The 24,860-nt window shown below is 49.1% G+C and overlaps 1 protein-coding gene across 2 annotated transcripts in view; it reads left to right on the top strand.

Annotated features, from left to right (window-relative positions):
* The window catches only part of COL5A1 (collagen type V alpha 1 chain), a 204,336-nt gene extending 198,178 nt beyond the window's left edge, over positions 1–6,158 (top strand). For both annotated transcript variants that reach the window (XM_054393640.1, XM_054393639.1), the window contains exons 65-66: positions 170–403; positions 6,012–6,158. In XM_054393640.1, the coding sequence (XP_054249615.1) occupies positions 170–403; positions 6,012–6,158 (381 nt within the window). The remainder of the gene's footprint in view (positions 1–169; positions 404–6,011) is intronic.
* The last annotated feature ends 18,702 nt before the right edge of the window (positions 6,159–24,860 follow it).

The raw sequence follows: 24,860 nt of genomic DNA, 5'->3' as shown, positions 1-24,860 counted from the left end.
CATGGTAGCCATGCCCTGGCCACTGGAGGACCAGAGCAGCTCCATCCTGTAGCAGGCAGGACTACAGCCTGCTGGGGGGGTGAGCCTGAGCCCCACACACAGGGTAATAAAGCTGGGTGAGGCTGGTGCCCCTCACCGCCCCGCGTGTGCTCTTCTCTCCTCCTCCCAGCTCTCCTACGTGGATTCGGACGGGAACCCCATCGGGGTGGTGCAGATGACTTTCCTCCGGCTGCTGAGCGCCTCAGCCCACCAGAACTTCACTTACAACTGCTACCAGTCCGTGGCCTGGCACGATGCCAGCACCAACAGCTACGACAAGGCCATCCGTTTCCTGGGCTCCAACGACGAGGAGATGTCCTACGACAACAACCCCTACATCCGAGCCGCCCTCGACGGCTGCGCGGTACGTGGGCACAGCTGGCCTGCAGCTGGCTGGCCCCCTCCCAGCCTCAGCCAGCACCATCTCCCTCGCATCAAATTGCCTCCCAGTTCCCTTAACCTGTTGTAGTTGGCTTGAGGGTGGTCCCCAGCTTGCCGTTCCCTCCACTTGGAGTGTGTGGTTCTGCTCGAGGGGAAGCTGCTGCAGCTCTAGGAAGCAGATTCGTAGAATCAGGGAATGGGTTAGGTTGGAAGGAATCTTAAAGATCATCCAGTTCCAACCCCATGGCCATAGGTAGAATATCGAATCATAGAATCAGTCAGGGTTGGAAGGGACCACAAGGATCATCCAGTTCCAACCCCCCTGCCATGGGCAGGGACACCTCACACTACATCAGGCTGGCCAGAGCCTCATCCAGCCTGGCTGCAAACACCTCCAGGGATGGAGCCTCAACCACCTCCCTGCACAACCCATTCCAGGCTCTCACCACCCTCATGGGGAAGAACTTCTTCCTCACATCCAGCCTGAATCTCCCTACTTCCAGCTTTATTCCATTCCCCCCAGTCCTATCACTACCTGATATCCTAAAAAGTCCCTCCCCAGCTTTCTTGTAGCCCCCTTCAGATACTGGAAGGCCACAAGAAGGTCACCTCAGAGCCTTCTCTTCTCCAGACTGAACAGCTCCAACTCTCAGTCTCTCCTCATGGCAGAGCAGCTCCAGCCCTCTGCTCATCCTCCTGGCCCTTCTCTGGACACCTTCCAGCATGTCCAGATCCCTCTTGTAATAGAGGCTCCAGAACTGGATGCAGTACTCCAGGTGGGGTCTCAGCAGAGCAGAGCAGAGAGGGAGAATCACCTCCCTTGCCCTGCTGGCCACACTTCTCCTGATGCAGCCCAGGCTCTGGTTGGCTTTCTGGGCTGCAAGTGCACATTGACAGCTCCTGTTGAGCTTCTCCTCCACCAGCACCCCCAAGTCCCTCTCCTCAGGGCTGCTTTCCAGCCAGTCCCTGCCCAGCCTGGATTTGTGCTTGGGATTGCCTTGACCCAGCTGCAGGACCCTGCACTTGGTCTTGTTGAACCTCATGAGGTTGGCTCTCTACTAGAGCAGGTTGTTCATTTTTGGCTCTGCATGGGTCATAGCATGGTAGAGGCTGGAAGGGACCTCTGGAGATCAAAAGAAGGTGAAGGAAGGAACCTGACTAAAACCACTGCTAGCTTTTAAATGTCCCCTTCTCTCACTCTGTCACAGGGAGAGTTGAGTGGTGACACACATGGGGTTAGCTGGCTTTGGTTGTGGGCTGTGCTGGGCATGGAGGTGCATCACCTCGACACCCCAAGGCTGGCTGCAGTTTCCAACTCTGGCCTGGCATCCCCTGAGCTGCCAGAGGAGCTCCAGCACAGCACTTTGGGTTGCTCTGTGTTTGCAAGCCCCTGCTCCTCACAGGAGCTGTCTGTGCAGCTCTGTCAAAGACCAAAGCAAGTCAGACAAGCAGTCATGGGCATGGAGTGCAGGAGACAGAGGCTCACATCCTTGCTCACATTTCAGATCTGGCCTTCAGCATCTTCACCTCTGTTCCATGTGGCTTCTCTTTTGCCCAGAGTGCAGAAGAGGGCATCATGCTGCAGCCCTTTTCTCCCCATGCTCCTCACTTTGCCCATAAGCAACAACCAAACTTTCCCAAGGGGCCCAGCATCCTCCCTTTGCTTCTGCCTCCTGTTAGATGCTTGGTTTGGGATTAAACTCTGCAAAATATGCTCTCAGGAGCTAAAGATTTGGCAAAGCAGGTGCTGCCTGCGTTTATTTTGGGGACCCAGCTTGCTGGTGCAAGCGTGTGCATAATTCTCACCCTCTGCAACTGCAGAGCTTGAAGCCCACAGGACAGAAAGATTGAAATGTTTGACAGAAAAAGCCTTCTGCATGATTTGAGATGGAAGTGGGTCTGCTCTGCCACACACACTTTTTTTTTTTTTCTTTTAACTGTAGGAGCAATGAGAAAAATCAGTTTAGAATCACCACTTCTCTTAACACTCTCACAGAGAGGGAAAGGACAGCATCCAGCCTGCTTCTGGAACTGCTCAGAAGCCAGTGTGGGGAAGCTTGTCCTCGAGTACTTCACAGAATCAAACGTTTTGGTTGGCAAAAAACCTGGAAGATCACTGAGTCCAACCATTCTCTAACTCTCCCAAGGCTGGGGCTAAACCATGGCCCTCAGCAGGGCATCTCTGCAGCTTTAAAATGCCTCCAGGGATGGGGATTCAACCACCTCTCCAGCCAGCTTGTTCCAGTCTTAAAGAACCCTTTCAATGAAGAAGTTTCTTCTAATATCCAACCTAGAGCTTCCCTGGTGCAACCTGAGGTCATTTCCTCTTGTCCTATCACTTGTTAGTAGGTAGAACAGTTGAACACTCACCTCTCAAACCTTTCAGGGAGTCATCTCCTGCCAAAGTGATTGTGACCTTGGTGAGAAGTGCCTGCCCCCCTCTTTCCCTTCTCAAGTCTCAGGGGTGCTGCAGGATCACACATTGCACCGTTTAAGACAGATTTTAAGGCTGTTGTGCCTGGTAAAGACCCTTTCAGTTTGAATTGCTGGGCTCTGATGCCCTGCATTCCTCCCCCCTCTTCCTAATGAGGGACATTTGCATGAACAAGGGCTATGGCTCCTTGGGTGCTTCTCCCAGGCAGTTTTTAGCACAGCCAGTCCCAGTGCTGCAAGTAAAAGACTGTGGCAAGAACTAAAGCAGCTGAAGGAGCAGGCATGAGTGGTGTGGAAGCACCAGGAGAGGCTCAACAAGCCCCAGTGCCATGGTGGGCCACAGAAATGTCTCCTGGCTCAGACTTTGGGCATTGTTTCCAAACCAACGTGCCCCAGACGTTCCTCTCTGCAGCTGTTCTTGCAGACTGTAAGAAGGAGGTAAAACATCCCAAGGGTGCTTATTGCAGCCTTGCAGAAAGAGACTTTGCATCTCCTGTAGCAGCTCTGGTACCCTGATAGATCATCCTCTGTGAACACCAGGAGGGAGATTTAAGCTTCAGCCCTCCCTTGTGAAAAATGAGCTTGGGCTGCCCCAACACAGCATTGGTGCAGAGGTCCTGCTGGATGGAGGCTGCTTGCAACCAGCAGCAGTGTGCTAATGGTCAGGCCATTGGCTGAGTGTCTTTGCCTGATCTTAACAGCAGCTGTGCTGCAGCCTGTTCTTCAGAGACACACAAATCAGAGGGCAGGGGTAGAGCTGAAAGCTGCTCCATAAATTCCCTTGTTTGTGCAGCTTTGTACACCCTGGGGGGCACTTCTGCTCCTCTAATAATTATTTATATTTCAGAGCTGACTGGATGGCTACCAGGCACCATAAAGAAAAAAAAATATAATAATAAAAGAAGACAGCATCACCTTGTGAATTCCATCCAACTTTAACTGTGATCTTTTGGGGAGCTCTCAGATAATAGCCAAAGTAATATATTCAAATTAAACAGCTCACATTTGCTCAACAGCCCATGCGTGTCCTCGGGGAGGCAAAACAGCTCCACCACAGCCACAACAATTTGTTACCAGGCTCCTGCTCCAGCTCTGACATGTGCTGACAGCAGGCTTAGTGTCCTCTGATTTGTGTGGCAGCAGCTGGGTTTTGTTCCAAAGCCTGGGCTCAGGACAAGTTAGCTCCCAGGGCTTTGTTCTGTGGTCATCACAGAATGGCTTAGGTTGGAAGGGACCTCAGAGAGCATCTACTCCAACCTCCCCACCGTGGGCAGGGAAATCTCTCAACTAGGCTTGGCTGCTCAAGGCTTCATCCAGCCTGGCTGTGAACACCTCCTGGGCAGCCTATTTCAGAGTCTCACCACCCTCATGCTGAAGAACTTCTTCCTCAGCTCCACTCTAACCCTGCTCTGCCTCAGCTTCAACCCATTCCCCCTTGTCCTGTCTCTAGACACCCTCATGAAAAGTCCTTCTGCAGCCTTCCTGGAGGATCCCTTCAGGTACTGGAAGGTAGCTCTAAGGTCCCCTTGGAGTCTTCTCCTCTCCACCCCCAGCTCCCTCAGCCTGTCCTCGTAGCAGAGGTGCTCCAGCCCTTGGATCATCTTCATGATTCTCCTCTGGACTCTCTGCAAACATCCCTCTTGACAGCATTTTTGCTGTTTCTTGAACACCTCCAGGAATGGTGACTCTCCTCCCCCTCCCTGGACAGCCTGTTCCAATCCCTAACCACTCTTGCAGGAAAGAAATTGTTCCTAATATCCAGTCTAAAGGACAAGTTATTTCCCAGGGGTCTGTCCTGTGGCCACCATCCCTCTTGAGGACATGTTGCTGTATCTGCAGGGTAATTGTAGGGTGTTGAGGTGTTGGGTTCTTCTAATCCAGCTCAGGAGATGCCTGGGAAAGATTATTGCTGTATTCCCAGCTGAGGGGTGAATGCTCATTCATAGAATCATGGAATGGTTTGGGTTGGAAGAGACCTTCAAGACCATCTACTTCCAACCCCCCTGCCATGGGTAAGGACATCACTCACTCACCCAGATTGCTTAAAGCCTCATCCAACCTGGTCTTAAACACTTCCAGGGATGAAGCATCTACAACTCTCTGGGCAACCTGTTTCAGTGTCTCACCACCCTCATAGGAAATAGTTCTTCATGATGGGCAAGACCACCACCATATTCCCAGCTGGCTTCTTCCCAGTTCTCTGCAAGCAAGTCATACCAGAACAATTTGTTTGAAACAGGAGCCTTATAGCTTTGAGTTTAAGACAAAATGCTGCATGATACTGATCCTGCACAGTGTCTTTTAAGTAATTGTGCAATGAAGCCTAAGCTTTGGGGCTGTTTGGTTTGGAAAAGAGAAGGCTGAGGGGAGACCTCATTGTTCTGTACAATTACCTGAAAGGAGGTTGTGGAGAGGGTGGTGCTGGTCTCATCTCACAAGGTAAGGAGTGATAGAACAAAAGGGAATGGCCTAAAGCTGTGACTGGATAGGTTTAGACTGGACATTAGGAGAAAACTTTTCCCAGCCAGAGTGGGTTGGCATTGAAATGTGCTGCCCAGGGAGGTGGTTGAGTCACCAAGCCTGGATGTGTTTAAAGGTCACCTAGATGTGGTGCTTGGGGACATGGTTTAGGGGTGAACTTTGTAGGGTTATTGGTTGGACTTGGTTATAGAATCATCACAGAATCGATAAGGTTGGAAAAGACCTCAAGGATCATCAAGTCCAACCTGTCACCCAAGACCTCATGACTACTGAACCATGGCACCAAGTGCCACATCCAATCCCCTCTTGAGCACCTCCAGGGATGGTGACTCCAGCACCTCCCTGGGCAGCACATTCCAACAGCTAACAACTTTCTCCTCACCTCGAGCCTACACTTCCCCCTGCACAGCTTGAGACTGTGTCCTCTTGTTCTGGTGCTACTTGCCTGGGAGAAGAGCCCAACCCCCACCTGGCTACAACCTCCCTTCAGGGAGTTGTAGACAGCAATGAGGTCCCCCCCTTAGCCTCCTCTTCTCCAGGCTAAACGTTCTTTTCCAACCTGAATGTTTCTGTGATCAGTTCCACGTGGCAGGTTCTGTGCTTCACACCAACTTGCTGCCATTGGATCCAAGGCATCATCAGAGCTCCTCTCTCTCTCTTTCTCTTCTCCCCATCAGGCAAAGAAGGGCTACCAGAAGACCATCCTGGAAATCAACACACCCAAAGTAGAGCAAGTTCCTATAGTTGACATCATGTTCAATGACTTCGGAGAGGCATCACAGAAATTTGGATTCGAGGTGGGACCAGCTTGCTTCATGGGCTAAGGGAGCCACCTGAAAACTAGTCTCCAAATGAGCAACCTCGTAACCTCATTGCGCCATTTCCTTAATGAAAGAGGAGGAAAAGAAAAAAAAAAAAAAACAAAAACAAAAAGAAAAGGAAAAAAAAGAAAGAAAGAAAAGGAAAAAAAAAAGAAAGAAAAGGAAAAAAAGAAAAAAAAAAAAAGAAGAAGAAAGAAAAGAGAAGGAAAAAAATTCCTCATCACATGCACGTTCTGAAACTGGACAGCGATGGGTTCTTGGTTTTGTTTTTTTTTGTTTTTTTTGGGTTTTCTTTTTTGCTGTTTTGGTTTATTCCTCATTTTTTCTCTTTGGTTTTTTTTGTTTTGTTTTGTTTCTTTTTTTTGCCCAAGTTCTTCTACACCCACACCACACATCATCCCCCCCCTGCCCCAAGCACCGACTGAGAGGAGCATTCCCACCACAGAGGCAGAATCTCGTGACCGACCGCCCCACACGCGTGGCCTGGAGACCTCTCCCTGCACCGCTGCCACCACTGCTGCTCCACAGCCACCCAGCAGACCCCACCACCAGCAATGGCTTCTTCTTCCTCTTCCTCTTCTTCTTCTCCTTGCCATGAAGGACACTTAGCACTTTCTGTGTGTTGTTGGTTGTTTCTAAGGCTAAATGGAACAACTTGAAACTCCTCCAAGTGTCCAAGCTTGATGAAGTCCAAGCAGGTCCTGGTTCCTACCCAAGCCTTGCCCAAGCTTATTGGAGGCATTTTATTGACCTCCACAAGATTTGGATCAGCTCTACTTAAGACTTTGTGGCCACTTCCACGATATTTAAGAGCCCTGTTGAAATCTTTTCATGCCACAAGATTGCACCCCACGAATTTTGAGTGCTTAAAGCCCCCCGCGGGGCCTCTCTTTGCCATGTCTTAAAGGTGCTCCTGGTTTTTGTATGTGTTGTAAGTAAATATTTGTCTTGGATGTTGTTTGACACCTTTGAATGTTTCTGGCTTCAAAATGTGCCTGTGAGCCTGGCTGGATCAAAGCCTCCCCCCTCCCAGCCAAGCATCCACCTAGGACTGAAGGCAACAACCCATGGCCCCACTTCTCCTCCCTCATCCCAACCTCAAGCCTGGATCTGGGGGAGGGTTCAGTCATGCTCAGGCATGAATCTTTGCAGCCCCATGAGTGACAAACCAGCCCCCTTGAGCCACAGATGCCTTTAGGAATGATTTGCTTCAAAATAAGGAATTTCAAGCCACTTTTTTTTTTTTTACTCAAGATTTCTACAACACCCTGATCTAAAAGCAGGATCTGCTTCAAGCCTCTGCCTTGTTTGGTTTTGTTTTGTTTTTTTTTTTTAATCCACTTGCTTACCTTAATGTATGTTTTAAATTAATTCCTTCAGCGTTCTTTCAAAAGAAATCACAATGATTAAACTAAAAAAAAGATCATAATATAAAAAAAAATCACTTTCCAGTGGCAGGTTGCAGTGGCAGAGGAAATCCATTTGTCCTCTCTGAATTGTGAAGCGTGGAGGAAAAAAAAAAAAAAAGGAAAAACATGCCAAAAAAAGGAAATGTAAAAAAAGGTGCTTTTTTTTTATACATCTCTGTGGTGCTATCTTGTTGAAGAACTTTAATACAACACTGGGGATACCCTGCCACTGTCCAATCTTCCACCAGCTTTCCTTTTTTCCTTTTTTTAGCCACTTTCCACCCAGACTGAAGGGTTTCTTGCCTCCCATCTTGGGTTTCCAAGTGCATGCCACCTCCCTGTTCCTGATGTAGAAGACCTTCCCTTCACTGTATGTGGTCTGTGTAGAAAAAGTATTAAATGTGCTTCCAGCTTTTCCATTGCCTTTTATTTCTGTCCCAAGCCTCTTATCCCACATTTATTTTTTTTCCCCCCCCAGTGGTTTCCAGATTGTCCTCAGTCTCTGAGTGTTTGTGGTGCTAATTTATGTCTTTGCTGGATGTCCTGACGTGCTGCTGAAGTTGGGTGGCTGGTGGGTGCCCACCCACCTGGCTGAGCACTCCTGGGACCCTGCACTTCTCTTGGCTCTTCCCACGCTGCCTCTGCCAGGGTGGTTTAGGAGTTTTTTTGGTTTTGTTTTTTTTATACCATGCAGCATTTCTGGCTCCAAACCTGCTGACACCATCTCCTTTTTCTCTCTCTTGTTCCTTGGTTGTCTCCCTTGGCTGGGGTCATCTTGGCTGCCAAGTAGATGTTGCAGGGTGGCTCTTAATAGTTGTTTGACCTGGAGTATTACAGCAACGCTTGAGCCAAGTGGGGGTCATCCACCAGAGAGGAAAAGACATCACATTTACTGTGAAGAAAAGCTGATCTATGATGTCTTTTCCCCCCTCTTCCTTCCCAAGCAGAGAGCAGCAGCAGCCGAGGAAGGGAGTTGAAGCCGTGCTGGAGGGAGCGGCGATGCCGCGCGGTGCTTTATTTGGTCTGGGAGAGCCACGTCCATCCATCTCCCTTCTCCTTGCTGTGTTCTCTTGGATTTTTAGGGTTTGGGTTTTTTTTTTTTTTTTTTTTACTTTCTTTTGGTTTTGGTTTAGTTTGTTTGGGTTTTTGTTGTTTTTTTTTTTCCCACATGGGAGGGGGAAAATAAACCAAGGTGCTACCCTAAAAACTGCAGACTCCGGCAGCAAAGCAGCGCAAGGGAGGAGAGCAGAACACAGAGGAGAATTCAGCTGCTTGGTCCCTTTGGGGACCAGAGTGGGAAGGTCAGGAAAATGTTGCTCTTTTTTATTTTCTCTTTGCAACAACAACAACAACAAAAAAGCCATAAATGGATGTATTTACACACGTGTGTGTCTGTCTAGGTCATGTGGTTCTGTTAGAAATTTTCCTCGAGGGGAACTTTTTTTTTTTTTTAAATTTATTTTTTTTCCTTCCCCCTTTGTTGTTTTTTTTTTAATTATTATGATGATTTAATTTTACCTTTTCCTTTTTATTTTCTTTGCTTTTAAGAAAGAACAACAACAACAACAAAAATAAAATCCTCATCGTAATTAAAGGAACAACTAAATAATAAATAATCCCTCTGTCGACTTTTCCACAGTGTTGTAATTGTAACTTGAGCTCCAAACTGTTCCAATTTCTTTCCCCCTACCCTCCCCAACCCCAGACCACTTTAGCTCTACGGTATATTGCAATAAAATTACTACTTGTATTTGCAGACATTCTTTTTTGTGTAATTTTATTTTCCCTCCCTTCCCTTCCCCCTCCTTTAATATATTTTTGACTTGAACAAATGTTGATAAGAAGTAAAAAAAAAAAACAAAAAAAAACAAAGAAAAAAAAGCAAACACTCCCCCCCCCCCCCAAACAACCAAAATAATAAAAACCTATGGGGGGGGAAAAAATAAATAATAAGAATAAGAAGAAAACAAAAACCTCTTCTAGTACATGAGGCCCTTTCTATGTCTAATGGCATCTTGTACATTTCTTCCAAGGCCAATAAAAGTGTCCTAAAATTTAAGTGTAATGCCCATAAGGGCTATTTTTAAATATTTTAAACCTGTGTAATAAAGGAATAAATGTAATAGATTCTTTTTCTCTTAATTTTCTTTTTTTTTTTTTTTTTTTGGTTCAATAAATCAAGTTTACTGTTTCCACCTAAACCAACCTGATGTGAATGTCTTCTTCAAGTTGATTGCAGCCTGAGTTTTCCTCTCCCTGCTCCTTTCTCCCTCCCCTCCCACTACCTACCCCCTCCATGACCTCCTCTGTTTGGTGGAGCCTGAAGAGTTCAGCAGAGGAGCAGTGAAGCTGCCTAGAAGAGAATAAAATCTGGGACATGATAACCCAAACCTAGCAGAGAGAGGACTTCCAGGCCTGGAATCTTTGGTTTTATTCTCACTGTGAAACTCCAACTGACCCAATGGTGCAAAAAACTCCAGCCTAGGGATTTCAGTTGGCTGGGGATCTGGGTGAGAAGATCCAGTGGCCACCAGCTCTCCACCTTCTCCACCCCAGTGGCAACAGCACCCAAGGAGCCTTTCCCTGGCACTGCAGCCTTTGCTCTTGCTGATGATCTCACCTCAAAATGACTTCAGGGCACAAACCATTTCTCCACCTTCTTGCTGAGCTCCTCAACTCCCAGGCTCATGTCTCAGCCCCAGGACACTGCTCCATGGATGTGATGGGGAAAACAACAAAGAGGACATTTGGCTCATCCTCTCTTCCTTACCTGCTGTGGGTTTCCTTCCAGGGATGGACAAGAAGACCACAGCTGCTCTGGAAAGAAGAAATCACAGGCAGCTGCTGCTGGATTTGCACCCCCCTGGCTCAGGGGCTTCTCACAAAGACCATTTGATTGGTGCTGCTGGTTGGCAGGTTGGAGGAGATGCCTGCACCTTGAAAATGTGTCCTTATCTGCAACACAGCAGGTATGTATGGGACAAACACACACTCCTGGGCACAAACCTGCCTCTGCACAAAGCTTTGCAATGCCCACGCCAAGCTGTGTGTCCCATCAGCCTTGCTCCTTTGTTCTTTGTCTGCAGTTAGTGGTGGATCTCTGAGAGATGTTCAGATAAAGAGCCAAAGTCCTTTGGTCTGAGGGTGGAATTAGCTCTCAGGGGTAGCTTTGGGAAATCCTGGGGTATTGTGGCCAAATCTTCATCCAGATGGACTCCAGAAACACAGAGAAAGAAACTAGGGAAGAGAAAACAGCTTGAGTCACTTAAACCTGTCTAAGAAAGTCTTAAGTTGCATCCTGATGGTGCCTCAAGGTGACACTAACCTTGCCTGGCCAGTTATGCCTTGCACTGGATGGTTGCTGGCTGCAGCCAACACTTCTAGCAAATGCCTCAGGTTTGACTGTGTCTGGTGCTACCAGATGCAGAAACCATGGCAGAATTTTCTCCTCTTTCCATGTAGCAGAAAGTCCCTGAGCAAGAGCTACAACAGAGCAACTCTGCCAGCTGAAGTATGGGAGGGTGACTTTGGTAAGATCCACCACAGAAACCAGCAGCAGATCATCAAAACAGAGTGTGAGCAGCCCAGGCAGCTCAGACTTGCTCTTGGGATGGGGTGAGAACAAGACTGCTCAATCCAAACTCCTACACATCCCAGGGGATTTGCTCAGGGGTGGCCCCTGCACAGTGCCTGCCTCCAGCCTTGGGGCTGGTGCAGAAGGGCAGCACCTCAGACCTTGGTGAGTGAGAGCACCAAGCTCAGCAGCCACCCTAGCCCAGGGTGGAGCAGAGAAGATCCTGTCCCCCAGGCTAACCCAGTGCAGCTGAGCCCAGTTGTGCTCCCAACAGCATTTAAAAGCAGCTGAGCCAGACTGGGCAGGAGGAGGATGGAGCTGTAGGGCTCCTAGTGTCTGCTGTGCTCACCATCTGCCAGGCAGCACCTACCTGGCATAGCTTGAGGGCTTGAGAACAGCCCTGAAGAAAGGGACTTGGGGTGCTGGTGGATGAGAAGCTCAGCAGGAGCTGTCGGTGAGCACTTATCAGCCCAGAAAGCAAACCAGATGCAGATCCTGAGCTGCATCAGGAGAAGTGTGGCCAGAAGGGTGAGGGAGGTGATTCTCCCCCTCTGTTCCACTCTGGTGAGACCACACCTGGAGTACTGTGTCCAGTTCTGGAGCTTCTATTACAAGAAGGATCTGGAGGTGCTGGAAGGTGTCCAGAGAAGGGCCATGAGGATGAGCAGAGGGCTGGAGCTGCTCTGCTAAGAGGACTGAGAGAGTTGGGGCTCTTCAGTCTGGAGAAGAGAAAGCTCTGAGGTGACCTTCTTGTGGCTTTCCAGTATCTGAAGGGGGCTCCAAGAAAGCTGGGGAGGGACTTTTTAGGGTGGCAGGGAGTGATAGGACTGGAGGGGAATGGAGTAAAACTGGAAGTGGGTGGATTCAGATTGGATGTTAGGAAGAAGTTCTTCCCCAGGAGGGTGGTGAGACACTGGCACAGGCTGCCCAGGGAGGTGGTGGAAGCCTCATCCCTGGAGGTGTTTGCAGCCAGGCTGGATGTGGCTGTGAGCAACCTGATCTAGTGTGAGGTGTCCCTGCCCATGGCAGGGGGGTTGGAACTGGCTGAGCCTTTGAGGTCCCTTCCAACCCTGACAATTCTGTGATTCTATGAAAGTGACTTTCAGCTCCCTTTAGTCAAAGTGCTTTGACCCTGAGGCTGTGCTGCTGATGGTGGACATGTTCCTGCTCACCCTGGGAGTGGGAAGGGGATGGGGATGGGGATGCTTGGAGGGGAAGGGGATGGGGATACAGCACACTGGGGGAGACACAGCTCTGCCACGTGCTGATCCTAGCCCAGTCTGTGCCATGCAGGACCAGGCTGTGATCACACCCAGTTAGGTCTCTGCAAGACACACACCAGCTCTGGTTGGGATGCTCCCAGCTCTATTCTTATCTCACAGCTATGCCTTCCCCCTCCCCAGCTCTTTAAATACCACACTTACAAGAGACTGGTAAAAATAAAAAGGGCTAAAAAGGAGGTGTTGGCTATGATTAAATTTGGAGAGCAGATCCTGGGCACTTCTTTGCTGTGGTCTAGGTGAGTCTGAGCAAACAAGCTAGAAGAAAAACTGTGAATGGGTGTTTTATAGAAAGTATTGGGCTCCCTTGGTGTGAATACAGCTCTCCTGGAAAAAAAAGAGAGAAGCAGCAAGATGAGGTGGGAGGCTGTAACGAGAAGCCAGGAGGAATGTGCCTTAATGTGAAGAGAACAAAGCATTGAGCAGAGTGAGGCTCCCAGCACACAAAGGCAAACCAGAGCTATTTTCATTGTTCAGTTGCTTTTTTTGTCCAGCAGCTTCTCCCCAGCCAAGCCTGGATTGACTTGGTGGTTTGTTATTAATATCTCAATCAAAAGACAAGAACTGACCTGACCCAAAGCTCTGAGGGGGAAAAAAAATAAAAACAAACACCTTTCCATGACTTCAGATGAGAGAGAGCAAGTGAGCTGAAGAAGCCTCCTGGCAGTTCACCACAATCTGTAAATTAAGCTGCAGAGGCTCCAGCAAAAGCCAATGCAGTGTGAGTCAAATGTGTCCCACTCTCTCTTAACACCCTGAACAGGAACTGGGCCACTGCAAATTCACTCTCCTGTCACTCAGATGTGCCACCAGACAGGCAATTGCCAGCTACTTTACTATTTTCTTAACAGGACAGCTCAGTGTTGGAGCAGAGAGTCACAGCAGGCTGATCCCTGTGTCACTTGGCACCAAGAACTCCAATCTGGCCAAATGCATCATGTCCTATGCTCTGCTGAGGTTCAGGTGAAGGCTGGAGCAGCACCAGTGCCAGTACCTTCATCCATGGCATGGCTGGAAATGCTCTGAGATGTTTCATCTTGCAGCAGCGAGGGCTGCCAGCTGTGCTCAGTCTCTGTATCTATAGAATCACAGAAGAGCTTTGGTTGGAAAAGACCTCTAAGGTCATTGAGTCCAACCATCAATACTCCACAATCCTGCTCCTGCCAGTGCTGTGCCACCCAGCCCCTTCTCTCCAGAGGAAAGAAAGATCCACAACAGAAACTAGCAGCAGATCATCAAGACAGAGTGTGGGCAGCCCAGAGTTGCTCCAGGGCAACGAGGCTGGGGAGAGGTCTGGAGCACAGCCCTGTGAGGAGAAGTTGAGGGACCTGGGGTGATTCAGCCTGGAGAAGAGGAGGCTCAGGGGAGGCCTTGTTGCTCTCTACAACTCCCTGAAGGGAGGTTGTAGCCAGGTGGGGGTTGGGCTCTTGTGCCAGGCAAGCAGTGACAGAAGGAGAGGACACAGTCTCAAGCTGCACCAGGGGAGGTTTAGGCTGGAGGTGAGGAGAAAGTTCTTCCCAGAAAGAGTAATTGGGCACTGGAATGTGCTGCCCAGGGAGGTGGTGGAGTCACCATCCCTGGAGGTGTTCAAAAAGAGATTGGTTGTGGCACTTGGAGCCAGGGTGTAGTTGTCAGGAGGTGTTAGGTGATAGGTTGGACTTGATGATCTCTGAGGTCTTTTCCAACCTGGTTGATTCTGTGGTTCTGTAGGATGGTTTCTGTTGGGGCTCTTCTTTTCACCCAGCCCATGCACAGGCTCTGCCCAGTGCAGCAGTGGATGGTGGGGCAGGATCTGGCCCTGAGGCTGCCTGTTGCTGCTGAGAACTGAAGATGAGCTCCTCTGGCACAGGGGCACCTCTTCTGCCTTTCCTTCTTGCTCCACCTTCCCCTCTTGCTTTGTGCTGCTGTACAGTGTGGCAGCAGCAGCTGGAGAGCCTTGTTTTGTCAGCAGCAGCCATACATCAGGATGTCACTGCTGGCTTTTTCTTCCTTTCTGTTTTCTTTCTGTGCCTTTTCTCACTTTCAGGCAAGAGCAACCTTCGAAGCCACCCTGGGCTGATGTTCTCAGCACCTGTCAGATGCTCTTTAATCAGCTCTGCTCTCCTGCCATTCCACAATGGCCCAAAACCACAGAGCTTTGGTGCTTCTCAAGGCTTAATCCAAGCTCTGCTTTCAATCAGGAGGCACAGCTGACACCAGGGAGTACAAAAGAGCAGCTCCATGACAGGAGTAATGATAAGGAAACACCAAGATTGAATACCAGCCTTGGCATCCAGCAGTCACAGCCAGGGACTGGGATGCAAACCAGGTCTGTGATGCTTCTTCCTGGGCTGGTTTCTATCTCTCCATCAGAGGAGCAGGAAGCCCTGGGGGTTATCACTTCACAATTACCAGCACCAAGCTCTGGGCCATCAGGATTATCCTGCAAAAAACACCATGGAGCAATCCTCTGGATCTTTACAGCCTTGGAAGTAATTCACTCTTAACTCATCCCTTCCTTGGCACTTTCAGCTGGGAGGGGACTCATGGTCTCCTCTTGCACCATGGAGAGCTTCAGGACCAGCATCTTCTCTTGGGCCCATGATCAAGCTGCTGGAATCATAGAATCAGCCAGGTTGGAAGACACCTCCAAGCTCATCCAGTCCAACCGATCACCCAGCCCTATCCAATCAAGCAGACCATGGCACTAAGTGCCTCATCCAGGCTTTCCTTGAACATCTCCAGGGATGGTGACTCCACCACGTCCCTGGGCAGCACATTCCAATGGGCAAATCTCTCTCTCTGTGAAGAACTTCCTCCTAACACCCAGCCTAGACCTCCCCTGGCACAGCTTGAGAATGTATCCCCTCCTTCTGCTGCTGGTTCCCTGGGAGAAGAGCCCAACCCCCACCTGGCTGCAACCTCCCTTCAGGTAGTTGTAGACAGCAATGAGGTCTCCCCTGAGCCTCCTCTTCTCCAGATTTGGGGTTCCTGTTGAGTTTTCCCCAAATCACAACACTGAAAGCTGGTTTTGCTTTGACTCTCCCAAGCAGGGAGGAATGTTAATGTGCTGTAGTTTTATCTGTGACACCTACTGCCATTTTATTTGTTTCTTGTTACTTCTCTGGCTGCAGATGTATTTTTTTTGCTTTAATGTTTTTTTTTATCCCATCCTGGGGCATCGTGGCAGCAAAGTGCTTTCCTCCAGAGGCACAAACTCAATAGTTCAGACAAGGCCCTGCATGTTTCCACCTTCAGAGCAAACAAAACTCAGCAGTTTAAGGCTTGTGTTTAATGGCTTTGCTCAAATAGCCCAGAGCAAACCCAAACACCCTAAAGAAATCAAACACAGGAAAACCCTGCAGAAGAAGCTGTTGTTCTCCTTCAGAGAGAAACCAACAAGCTTGTGGGGTGTTTTTTTTGTTTTGTTTTTTTTTTTTATTTGAAGAGATGCATAACTAAGAGAGCTCTGAAGCACTGAAATTACATCTTGTAAGGCAGAGGCTGTCACGCTCAGAGGCACCTCTGGAACTGCTGCTCTGCACAGCTTGAGAGCAGAGAGCAAATTTGCCACCTTCAGGGCCTGTGGTGGGACTCAACGTTCTCATCCTGCCTAATTATTAATATGTTAATTTGACAACGAGATCTTCTTTGCTCAGAGGGAAGGAAAAACAGAAAAGAATCTTCTGTGCTTGGCTTTGTTTCAGCTGCTCCTCGACTCGGCAGATTTTGCTGGGTGCTGCATTTTGTCAGCTCTGGGTTGCACCTGGGGGACCCTTCCCTGAGCACCATGGGGTGCTCAAGGCAGTAATTGTGGTGGGTGGGCAGCATGTTGGCACTGGCTGCCAGCCTGACCTTGAGGACATGGAATCATTGAATTGTTTTGGTTGGAAAAGACCTCCAGGATCTGCCAACCCAACACCACCATGGCCACCAAACCGTGTCCCTAAAGGCCATGGCCACAGGTTTCATGGCCACCTCCAGGGATGGTGTCTCCACCACCTCTCTGGGCAGCCCGTTCCAGTGCCTCACCACCCTCACTGGAAAGAATTTCTTCCTCATCTCCAGTCTCAGTCTCCCCTCTTCCAGCTCAAAGCCTTTGCCTCTCATCTTCCCTTGTCAAAAGTCCCTCTGCAGCTCCCTTCAGCTACTGGAAGGCTGCCTAAGTCTCCCTGCAGCCTTCTCTTCTCCAGACTGAACAGCCCCACCTCTCACACTACGTGATAATTCAGGTCCAAACAGCTGCTGAGGGCCCCCAGAAAGAACCTTGGCTTGAAAAATTCCTTCCCTTCAGCCCCAGTTTCCTCCAGATCTGAAGCATCTCCACTGCAGCTCAGACCCCATCCCAAAGCTGCTCCTCGCTGCAACCACCAAGAAGCTGAATTTCAGGAGCAAGCAGGAACAAGCAGGAGCAGCCACCAGAAAAGACTTGTCCCCCTTGAAGGTTTTCCTTTCAAGCAGGCTGATCAGAGACCCTGTTGAAATGGAAATCAAAGAGCTGCCAGACGTGGAGCCTTAATTAAGACACACAACAGGGAGAGAGGGGGCGAAGGAAGGAGGGGAGAAGCTCTCCATGAATTATCTGCTCTGAGAGGAAGCATTTTGTGCATTCCAAATACATTCATCATTTTGGTGGCAAAGGAGAGGAACTGAATCAAATTAACACAAGGAACTTGCTGCACCACTGTGGGTTTAATCCTCAAAACTCACACGGGGCAAAGATTAACCTTGGGAAGGGCCTTGGCAGAGCAGGCAGCACCTGGACAAATTAATCCCTGCTCTGAGTTTCTTTAAGGGGGAACCACTAAGCTGTGTTAAATAGTTATTGTATATAAATACCTTTCTTTTCACCACCCTCCCTCCTCACCCTGCTTGCCTTCCTGCTTTGCATTTCACTTTTTTCAGCTGCCAGAAGCTGTCTGCCCAGCAAAGCAGCATGACTGGTTCACACTGTGAGAGTATATAAGGGGTTGTTGGTTTTGGTTTAGTGGTTTTTTTTCCCCCCTCTCCTGCATAAGGAGAAAGGTATTGAGGAATAATTCATCTGCCACCTGGATTTTTTTATTATTCCCCCCCTCTTCCCCCACTCCCTCCCTTCCAAAGATTGATATCCCTTTGCATGTAAAGAGGAGAAAATCAAGTTTGCTGATCCCTGAGCAGCCACTCTCTATTCTCTTAGGCTCATCTGCAATTTGTTCAGCATCTTTGGAATTAAAACCCCTTTGCAATCTCCCCAGCTAGCTGAGAAGATGCCTTTTGCCTCCTCTTCCTTCTCAGATGGCTTTCTCCTTCTGACCAGGGGCATGGTGCTATCAGTGATGTGATTCTGCTTTACATTCAGATGGCTGTGGAAGTCCTGGACCGTAAATAATGCTCCTGGGCAGGATTATTCTGAAGGGTTTTGCCCTTCCACTTCTTCCTTTTCCTTCTCCCTTTCCTTTTCTATCTTTCTTTCCTCAGATCTTGGAATGGGTGATAAATTAATCACTGCTTCCCCCCTAGCAACCACCAACGTGCAGTATGGAGCAGATTCCTTCACACCTGTGATTTAGGCTTGGAGGTGACCCTGCAAATGGCATTGAAAAAAAAAAAACCAACAACAAAAAAGAGCCTAGCTCATGGATCCTTGAAGGAACAAACCAGCCCAGCCCAGAAACATGGCTCAGCACATTACTCCTAGAAAGCAGCTGATGGTTCCAGCATCCCTTTGTGTCCCCAGCACCTAGAAGGGACTTCAAACTCCTTGTGCCCATCTGCTCTGCCCTAGTGAGGACTTATCTGGAGTATTATGTCCAGCTCTGGGCTCCCCAGTTCAAGAGGGACAGGAAAATACATTGGAGACAGTCCAATGGAGGGCTACAGGCAGGGCCAGCTGAATGCATTTCTGGAGCAGGTGCAGGATGGTTGCCACTCATTTTGCAGAGATGAAGGTGGTTTGTGTGGCAGGATGATGGCACTTGGGCTGGTGAGCACCAGATTCTGCCCCAGGTGCCCAGTGCTGATAAGATGTGGTTGTCAGGGCAGGTTCTCTGCCAGGCATTTAATTATCCTCTGATGAGAAATAGAAAGCAGATGAGGGTGGGAGGAGAGGAGCACAGGGGCCTGCTGGCTAGAAATCACCCATGGCAGACCAAGCTGCCTCTTACAGCCTCTGTGCTCTGGATGACCTCTGCCTGTTCTCCAGGGCCACCAGTCCAGAGAGACAGGAGCATCTTCAGGCCACTGCTTACCCTTGCTGAAGTACCACAGAATCCCTGCAATGGGGTTTGGAAGAGACCTCTGGGCATCATCCAGTCCAACTCTCCTGCTAAAGCAGGACACCCACAGCAGGTTGCCCAGGATCACAAAGTCCAGGTGGGTTTGGAACTTCTCCAGAGAAGGAGACTCTGGGCAGTCTGCTCCAGGGCTCCAGCAATGAAAAGTGGCTCAGTGTCCTGGACCTGAACTCTGGCTTAGCCCAAACCCATTCTGGGGGCTGTCACCTGCTGGGATGTTGCAGTGTTGCAAGGGTGCAGTGGTTTGTGTTGGTTTTTTTTAAGCCTAGAGGAGAACCCAGGTGGCTTCAGCTAAGCTGGGGGAGGGGTGGGGGGTGGGTTAGGACCACCTAAATCTGCTTGAAAGAGGCAGCCCAGCCCAGGCATCACTCCAGAGCTGGTGGTGTGTGGTGATGGAGGAGACTCATCCTCCCCTTGCTGTTCCAGAGCCTTCCTTCTGCTTCCCAGGAGAAGGACTGAAGGACACTCCCAAGCCCCCATCAAGGTGCATTTTCCCGTTGTTCTCTGGACCCCTCCCCATCAATTCCCACTGCAAATACCAATTTGTAACTGAAAGGAAATCCACCTGAAGGGTCTGCCCCGTGCAGTCGTTATCCACTTGACAAAGCCTTTTCTGGGGCTGATCCAAGGCCCTTCTGGTAGCTGCTTTGTTCTTTAGTTTTTAAAAGAAGCCAAAGATTTCACGTTTCCTTTCTGAATTTCCAGAGCACTAATCGGATTGGCAAGGCAGAGAAAAGAGCTTTCAGGAGAAGCAGCTGCTGAATAGCAGCTAGGAGATAAAGCTGGGTGGTGTAATCCAAGCTTTACCCACAGCCTTATTAAGATCTAGACACTTTATTGCAAGCATAAATCCAGCTGGATTTCATATTAAGTTTTGTGATTTCTCCCTTTTCTCTCTTCCCTCCTCCTCTTCCCAACGTTGTGAGCTGTGGCTTTGTGGTAGGTTGGGTTTTTTTTGTTGTTGTTGTTGTTTTGGTTGTTTTTTTTTTTTTATTTCCTTCATGTAATTTGCTGCCTTTTGCTGGAGGAAAGAGTCTCATTTAACTGGTACACGTGTTGCACTGAGCAACATCCCCAATTTAAATGGAAATTCTATCAGTAACAAATGCACTCCCTCTCCTCACTGGGGAAAGGGCTCAGAAATATCATTCAGAGGTAGAAAAAAAATTATATATATATATATAAAAAAATAAATAATATATAAAAATCCCACCCAGAGCTCCAAGCCAGCCACAGTCCTCTTGCAGAGGCCAACTGCAGATAATGAAGTGCCCATTTGTTTGCAGCCAAGGCAGGGTAAATTATCTGGAGGAAATATGAGTTCAGTAATCAAGGCTAGGGGAGGAAAAAAAAAAAAAAAGAAAAGAAAATGGAAGGTGGGAGGAAGTGGGAATCTCATTAGATAGATACTGGTATCATTTATTGCAGCAGCAGCCCTGAAAAGACTTGGGCTGAAAGTAGGGAGCAAGGCACAGGCAAGGGGACAGAAGCTACAGGAGCAAGACTGAGTCTAAGCAGACCTGAGTTACAGCCTGACCCATTCCAACAGCAGCTGGGGAGAGGATCACAGAGTGGCAGGCGTTGGAAGGGACCTCTGGAGGTCATCCAGTCCAACCCCCTCTGCAAACATAGGTTCAACTAGGGCAGGTTTGGAAGTTTCTCCAGAGGAGACTCCACGACCTCTCTGGGCAGCCTGCTCCAGGGCTCCAGCACCTTCACAGTGAAAAAAGCTTTTTCCTCATGTTGAGGTGGAATTTCCTGTGCTCCAGTCTGTATCTGTTGGCCCTTGGGTGCCACTGAAAAGAGCCTGGCCCCTTCTTTTTGACAGCCACCCTGCAGATAAATGTAAACATTGAGCAGATCCCCTCTCAAGCTGCTTTTCTCCAGGCTAAACAGCCCCAGGTCTCTCAGCCTTTCCTCCTCACACTGATGTTCCAGTCCCTTCAGCATCCTTGTAGCCCTCCATTGGAGTCTCTCCAGTATTTTCCTGTCCCTCTTGAACTGGGGAGGCCAGAACTGGACACAATACTCCAGATGAACACAGAAGACTTCAGCTCACCATGAGGAGAAACTTCTTTAGAGTGAGGGTGACAGAGCCCTGGAGCAGGCTGCCCAGGGGGGTTGTGGAGTCTCCTTCTCTGGAGACCTTCCAACCCCACCTGGATGCATTCCTGTGCAGACTCCCCTCAGTGATGCTGCTCTGGCAGGGGGGTTGGACCTGATGATCTCTGGAGGTCCCTTCCAATCTCTGATATTCTGTGATACTGTGAAGAGTCCTCACTGGGGCAGAGCAGAGGGGCACAAGGAGTTTGAATTGGACTAAATGCATGGCTGGGTCCCATCCTGTCACCTTTTCCAAACCATCAACCCCACACCTCTATGGCCACTACACCATGCCCTGAAGTGCCATGTCTAGGTCTGCAGCTTTTTCTACCTGGTTTCTTTCCTCACAATTCCTTCCTTCTTATTTCCAGCCTGGCTGTGCACATCTTGGGGCAGAGATTTTTGTGTATCCTTGATGCTGTGGATGCCCTGATGTGGTAGAAGCCTCACCACAACTGCTGGTGCCAAATGAAAGGAGGGTTTAAATGCATTTTTTCCTTTTATTTTTCTTGTGGGGAAGAGGAAGAAAACCTGATTAGGCCAAAGCATTCTCTTTTTCTTTTTTCCTCCTGTGAAGTCTCAGCAATCTTCAGAAATGGCTCTTTCCTGGCTGACAAACTTCTCAAAACGAGAAATTTTGCCAGATGTCCATATTGTTAAAAAGCCATTTGCTCCTAAAAGAGATGCTTTGAGGAAAAAAAAAAACCAAAAACAACAACAACAAAAAAAACCCCAATCCAGCCAGCTGTAAATATAAATCATTGAGCACTGCTTCCTTTGACTGATGAGATTTGTAGGTGCTGCAGAGATGATTTATAGAGGATTGCAGAAAGAGGTTTTTCTTGACTGCACTCAGTGAAGTCAGTCTTGGATGTCAGCCCCAGGAGCTGCAGAGCTCTGTTGATGCCAGCAGCACTGTGTCCCTTTGCCCCAGGTGAGGATCAGCTCTTGGGGGCTTGCTTTGCTGTCTGCAGGATGGAGAGTGGCATTTTTATGCATCTTCAGCCTGGAGAAGAGAAGGCTTCAGGGAGGTCTTGTGGTGGCCTTTCAGTACTTAAAAGGGCTCCAGAAGACAGATGAGGATGGAGTTTTTATCAGGTCCTGTGGTGACAGGATGTGAGGTGAGGGTTTGACACCAAAAGGGGGAGATTTAGACTAGAGAGAAGAAAGAAATTTTTGACATTGAGGATGGTAAGACCCTGGCCCAGGTTGCCCAGAGATGCCCCAAACCTGGAACCATTCCAGGTCAGGCTGTTTGGAGCTCTGAGCAACCTGCTCTAGTTGCAGCTGTCCCTGCTGACTGCAGAGGGATTGGACCAGATGAACTTTAAAGGTTTCTTCCCACCCAACCCAGTCTGGGACTCTGTGATTTGTATCAGGCTTCATTGGGGATGATGGGAAGGGTGCAGGGAGAGGCACCCAGGTGTCTCCAGCCACACAGCTCCTGGCTGTGATGGAGCTCTCCCTGCTCCCCTTGCTTTGCAGGACCAGAGCCCAGGGAGGTGAATCACCTCCCAGTTAATCAAGCAGGAGGATGTTTAGGAGGTCCAGCAGGGACAAGGCTGTGTGGGATGCCACAGGGAGGGGAAACATCTCTGGCTTTGCTGGTTTACTTACCCACTGCTGTCCAGCCTGCAGGTCCCAGTGGTCCCCAGCCCACTTTGGCTGTGGCAGTGGAGCCCAAGCTGCATCTCCCACCTGGGATGGGCTCTGCCTCACGTGTGCCTGCTGCAGGGCAGGTTTCTCTTGCAATGTGATGAAATGAGGAGGCTCCAGCTCCCACAGAGATGGGGAAAAGTCCCCAGTCCCTGGGCAGCTTTGGGGTGTAGCTGGCTTTCTAAATCTGTCGAGATTCATTTATCACTGTGATGGATCCTCTGCCCACATGTCTAAATACCAAAGAAATGCAGCCTTGCAAGTATCTGCTGGCCCAGGATGAATAATTTTGGCTGACAGGCAATCAAGAACAGATTAGTGTTTTTCATTGCCACCAACAGCTCGAAGATCCTTGCTGAGAAATTTCCATGCCCCTTCTTTTCTGCAGAGCTTCATGGCATCTCCCAATTTGCTGCTGCTGCTGCTTCTTTCAGTGTGATTTTCTTTCTCCCTGTCAGCTCAGCCCCCAAAGTGCAGAGGTGTCTGCAACCCACCCACCCCCCAGCACCTTCCTCTGAAATAACACAAGCAGGACCTTCCACCTTGTGCCATAAATCACAGCAGGAAAAAAAAAAAATGAGATTACAGGAGCTTACAAGACCCACCAGGCTGGGGATGATGCTGAATTCATCAATCCTGTGGCATATCCTGGAGTTCAGGTTCCAGCCCAGCCCTTTACAACTGCTGTTACGTGCAGGAGTGATTTCTGAGCCTGTAGCAGTGATAGTAGTGAGGAGAAATAATCTGTAATCATCTTTGGTGTCTGCCTGGACTGGCTCTGCTTCAGGAAGGGCTGGAGAAGCCTCCTGTGTGAAATAAAAGGCTTTAAGGAGTGGAGAAATCAATTTCATCCAAAGCTATTTTTCTCTGAGGCTGAGGAAGAGATCTCCTTTGCCTTGGTGCACATCTTTGGGTAGTAACTGGAGTCTCATCTATGAAATATTGCAGGAGAAAGCTCCACTTCCATTCACTAAATAGAGATTTGGAGAGAGGGAAGGGAATGATGCTTCTGAGAAGCACGAGAGCAGTGAAAGCTCTTTTAACACCTTTAGTTCCTGTGTAGCAGCTGCTGGTATTTTATTTCTGGCATCCATAAAGTACCTATTATCCCTGCTGAGTTTTTCCCCCACTCATGTTTGCTTACAGGGAAAAAAAAAAATCCAATAAAATCCACCAAACAATAAATAAATGCCAGTGACAAAAGAAAATAGAGAGGTGTGGGGGAAAGCAGGCTGAGCAGGGAGCTGCATCTTGAGCTGCACAGGGCTGGATTGCCCCTGTGGGTAGGATCTGAGCCATTCAGGGGGGAGCATCATCCTCCAAAAGTGTTTTACATCTTATTTCTTATGCTACATCTAATGAATTCTATCAGCTGGAAGAACCTCATCTCCCCCTCCCCCCAGGGCAGCCCTTTCCACTGAACCAAAGAAGTGGTGTGATTTTTTTTTTTTTTTCCAGGGTGGAAGACCAAGGAAAGGTTAAGATATTATTAAAAACTTCATTAATATGCTAATGATCAAGAAACTTCTGCTAAAAATCATTTCTGACTGATTACCTCTTCCCCTGCACCTTCCCTGGTGTGCACTTAGGACTAAATGACTTTTTGTCATCTCCCCATGGTTTCTGGGACAATTTTCTCCAGCTGAAGCTCCAGGACTGGCTCCAGAGCTGCAGACAAGCTGAGAGCAGTCCATCTTCCAGCCATCTGGAAGAGAATTCCTCCAAGAACCTTTTTAGGCTAGGTAGAAACAACACTTTCTTGACACTGAGGGTGATGAGACCCTGGCCCAGGTTGCCCAGGGAGGTGGGAGATGTCCCATCCCTGGAACCACTCCAGGTCAGGTTGTTTGGGGCTCTGAGCAACCTGCTCTAGTTGCAGATGTCCCCCCTGGCTGCAGGGATTTTGGACTAGATGACCTTTAAAGGTCCCTTCCAACCCACACCTTTCCATGATTCCATGCAAGGACCTAACCCAGCTCCTCTCCTGGGCATCCCAAGCTGGGTGGCAGGGGGCTGCAGCTAGCAATGGGAACAGACAGCTCATGGGAGCTGCTCCTACCCAGCTTCACCCATGCTTTGCTGGCATGGATGGTAGAGACAGGCAGATTGCCAAGCTGTGGAGTTGTTTTTTCCCTTTTGCCTTCTGCCTTCTCACCATGACTCATGGCCAGGTCCATCTGGCCCCACCGTGAGCTTCTGCTGTGTGCTGGTGCTGGCAGGACCAGCAGAGCTTCCTGTGCTCTCAGAAAACAAAGGGAAAATGAAGCTGGGGAAGGGTCTGGAGAACAGGGCTGGGGAGGAACAGCTGAGGGAACTGGGGGTGTTTAGCCTGGAGAAAAGGAAGCTGAGGGGAGACCTCCTTGCTTTCTACAGCTCCCTGAAAGGAGGTTGGGGTGAGGTGGGGGCTGGTCTCTTCTCCCTAGAATCAG

The sequence above is a fragment of the Indicator indicator genome, chromosome 28, assembly GCF_027791375.1.
Source record: "Indicator indicator isolate 239-I01 chromosome 28, UM_Iind_1.1, whole genome shotgun sequence".
In the NCBI taxonomy this organism is placed as follows: Eukaryota; Metazoa; Chordata; class Aves; order Piciformes; family Indicatoridae; genus Indicator; species Indicator indicator.
The sequence above is the reverse complement of the archived record's forward strand: the minus strand, read 5'-3'. Positions and strand labels throughout refer to the sequence as shown.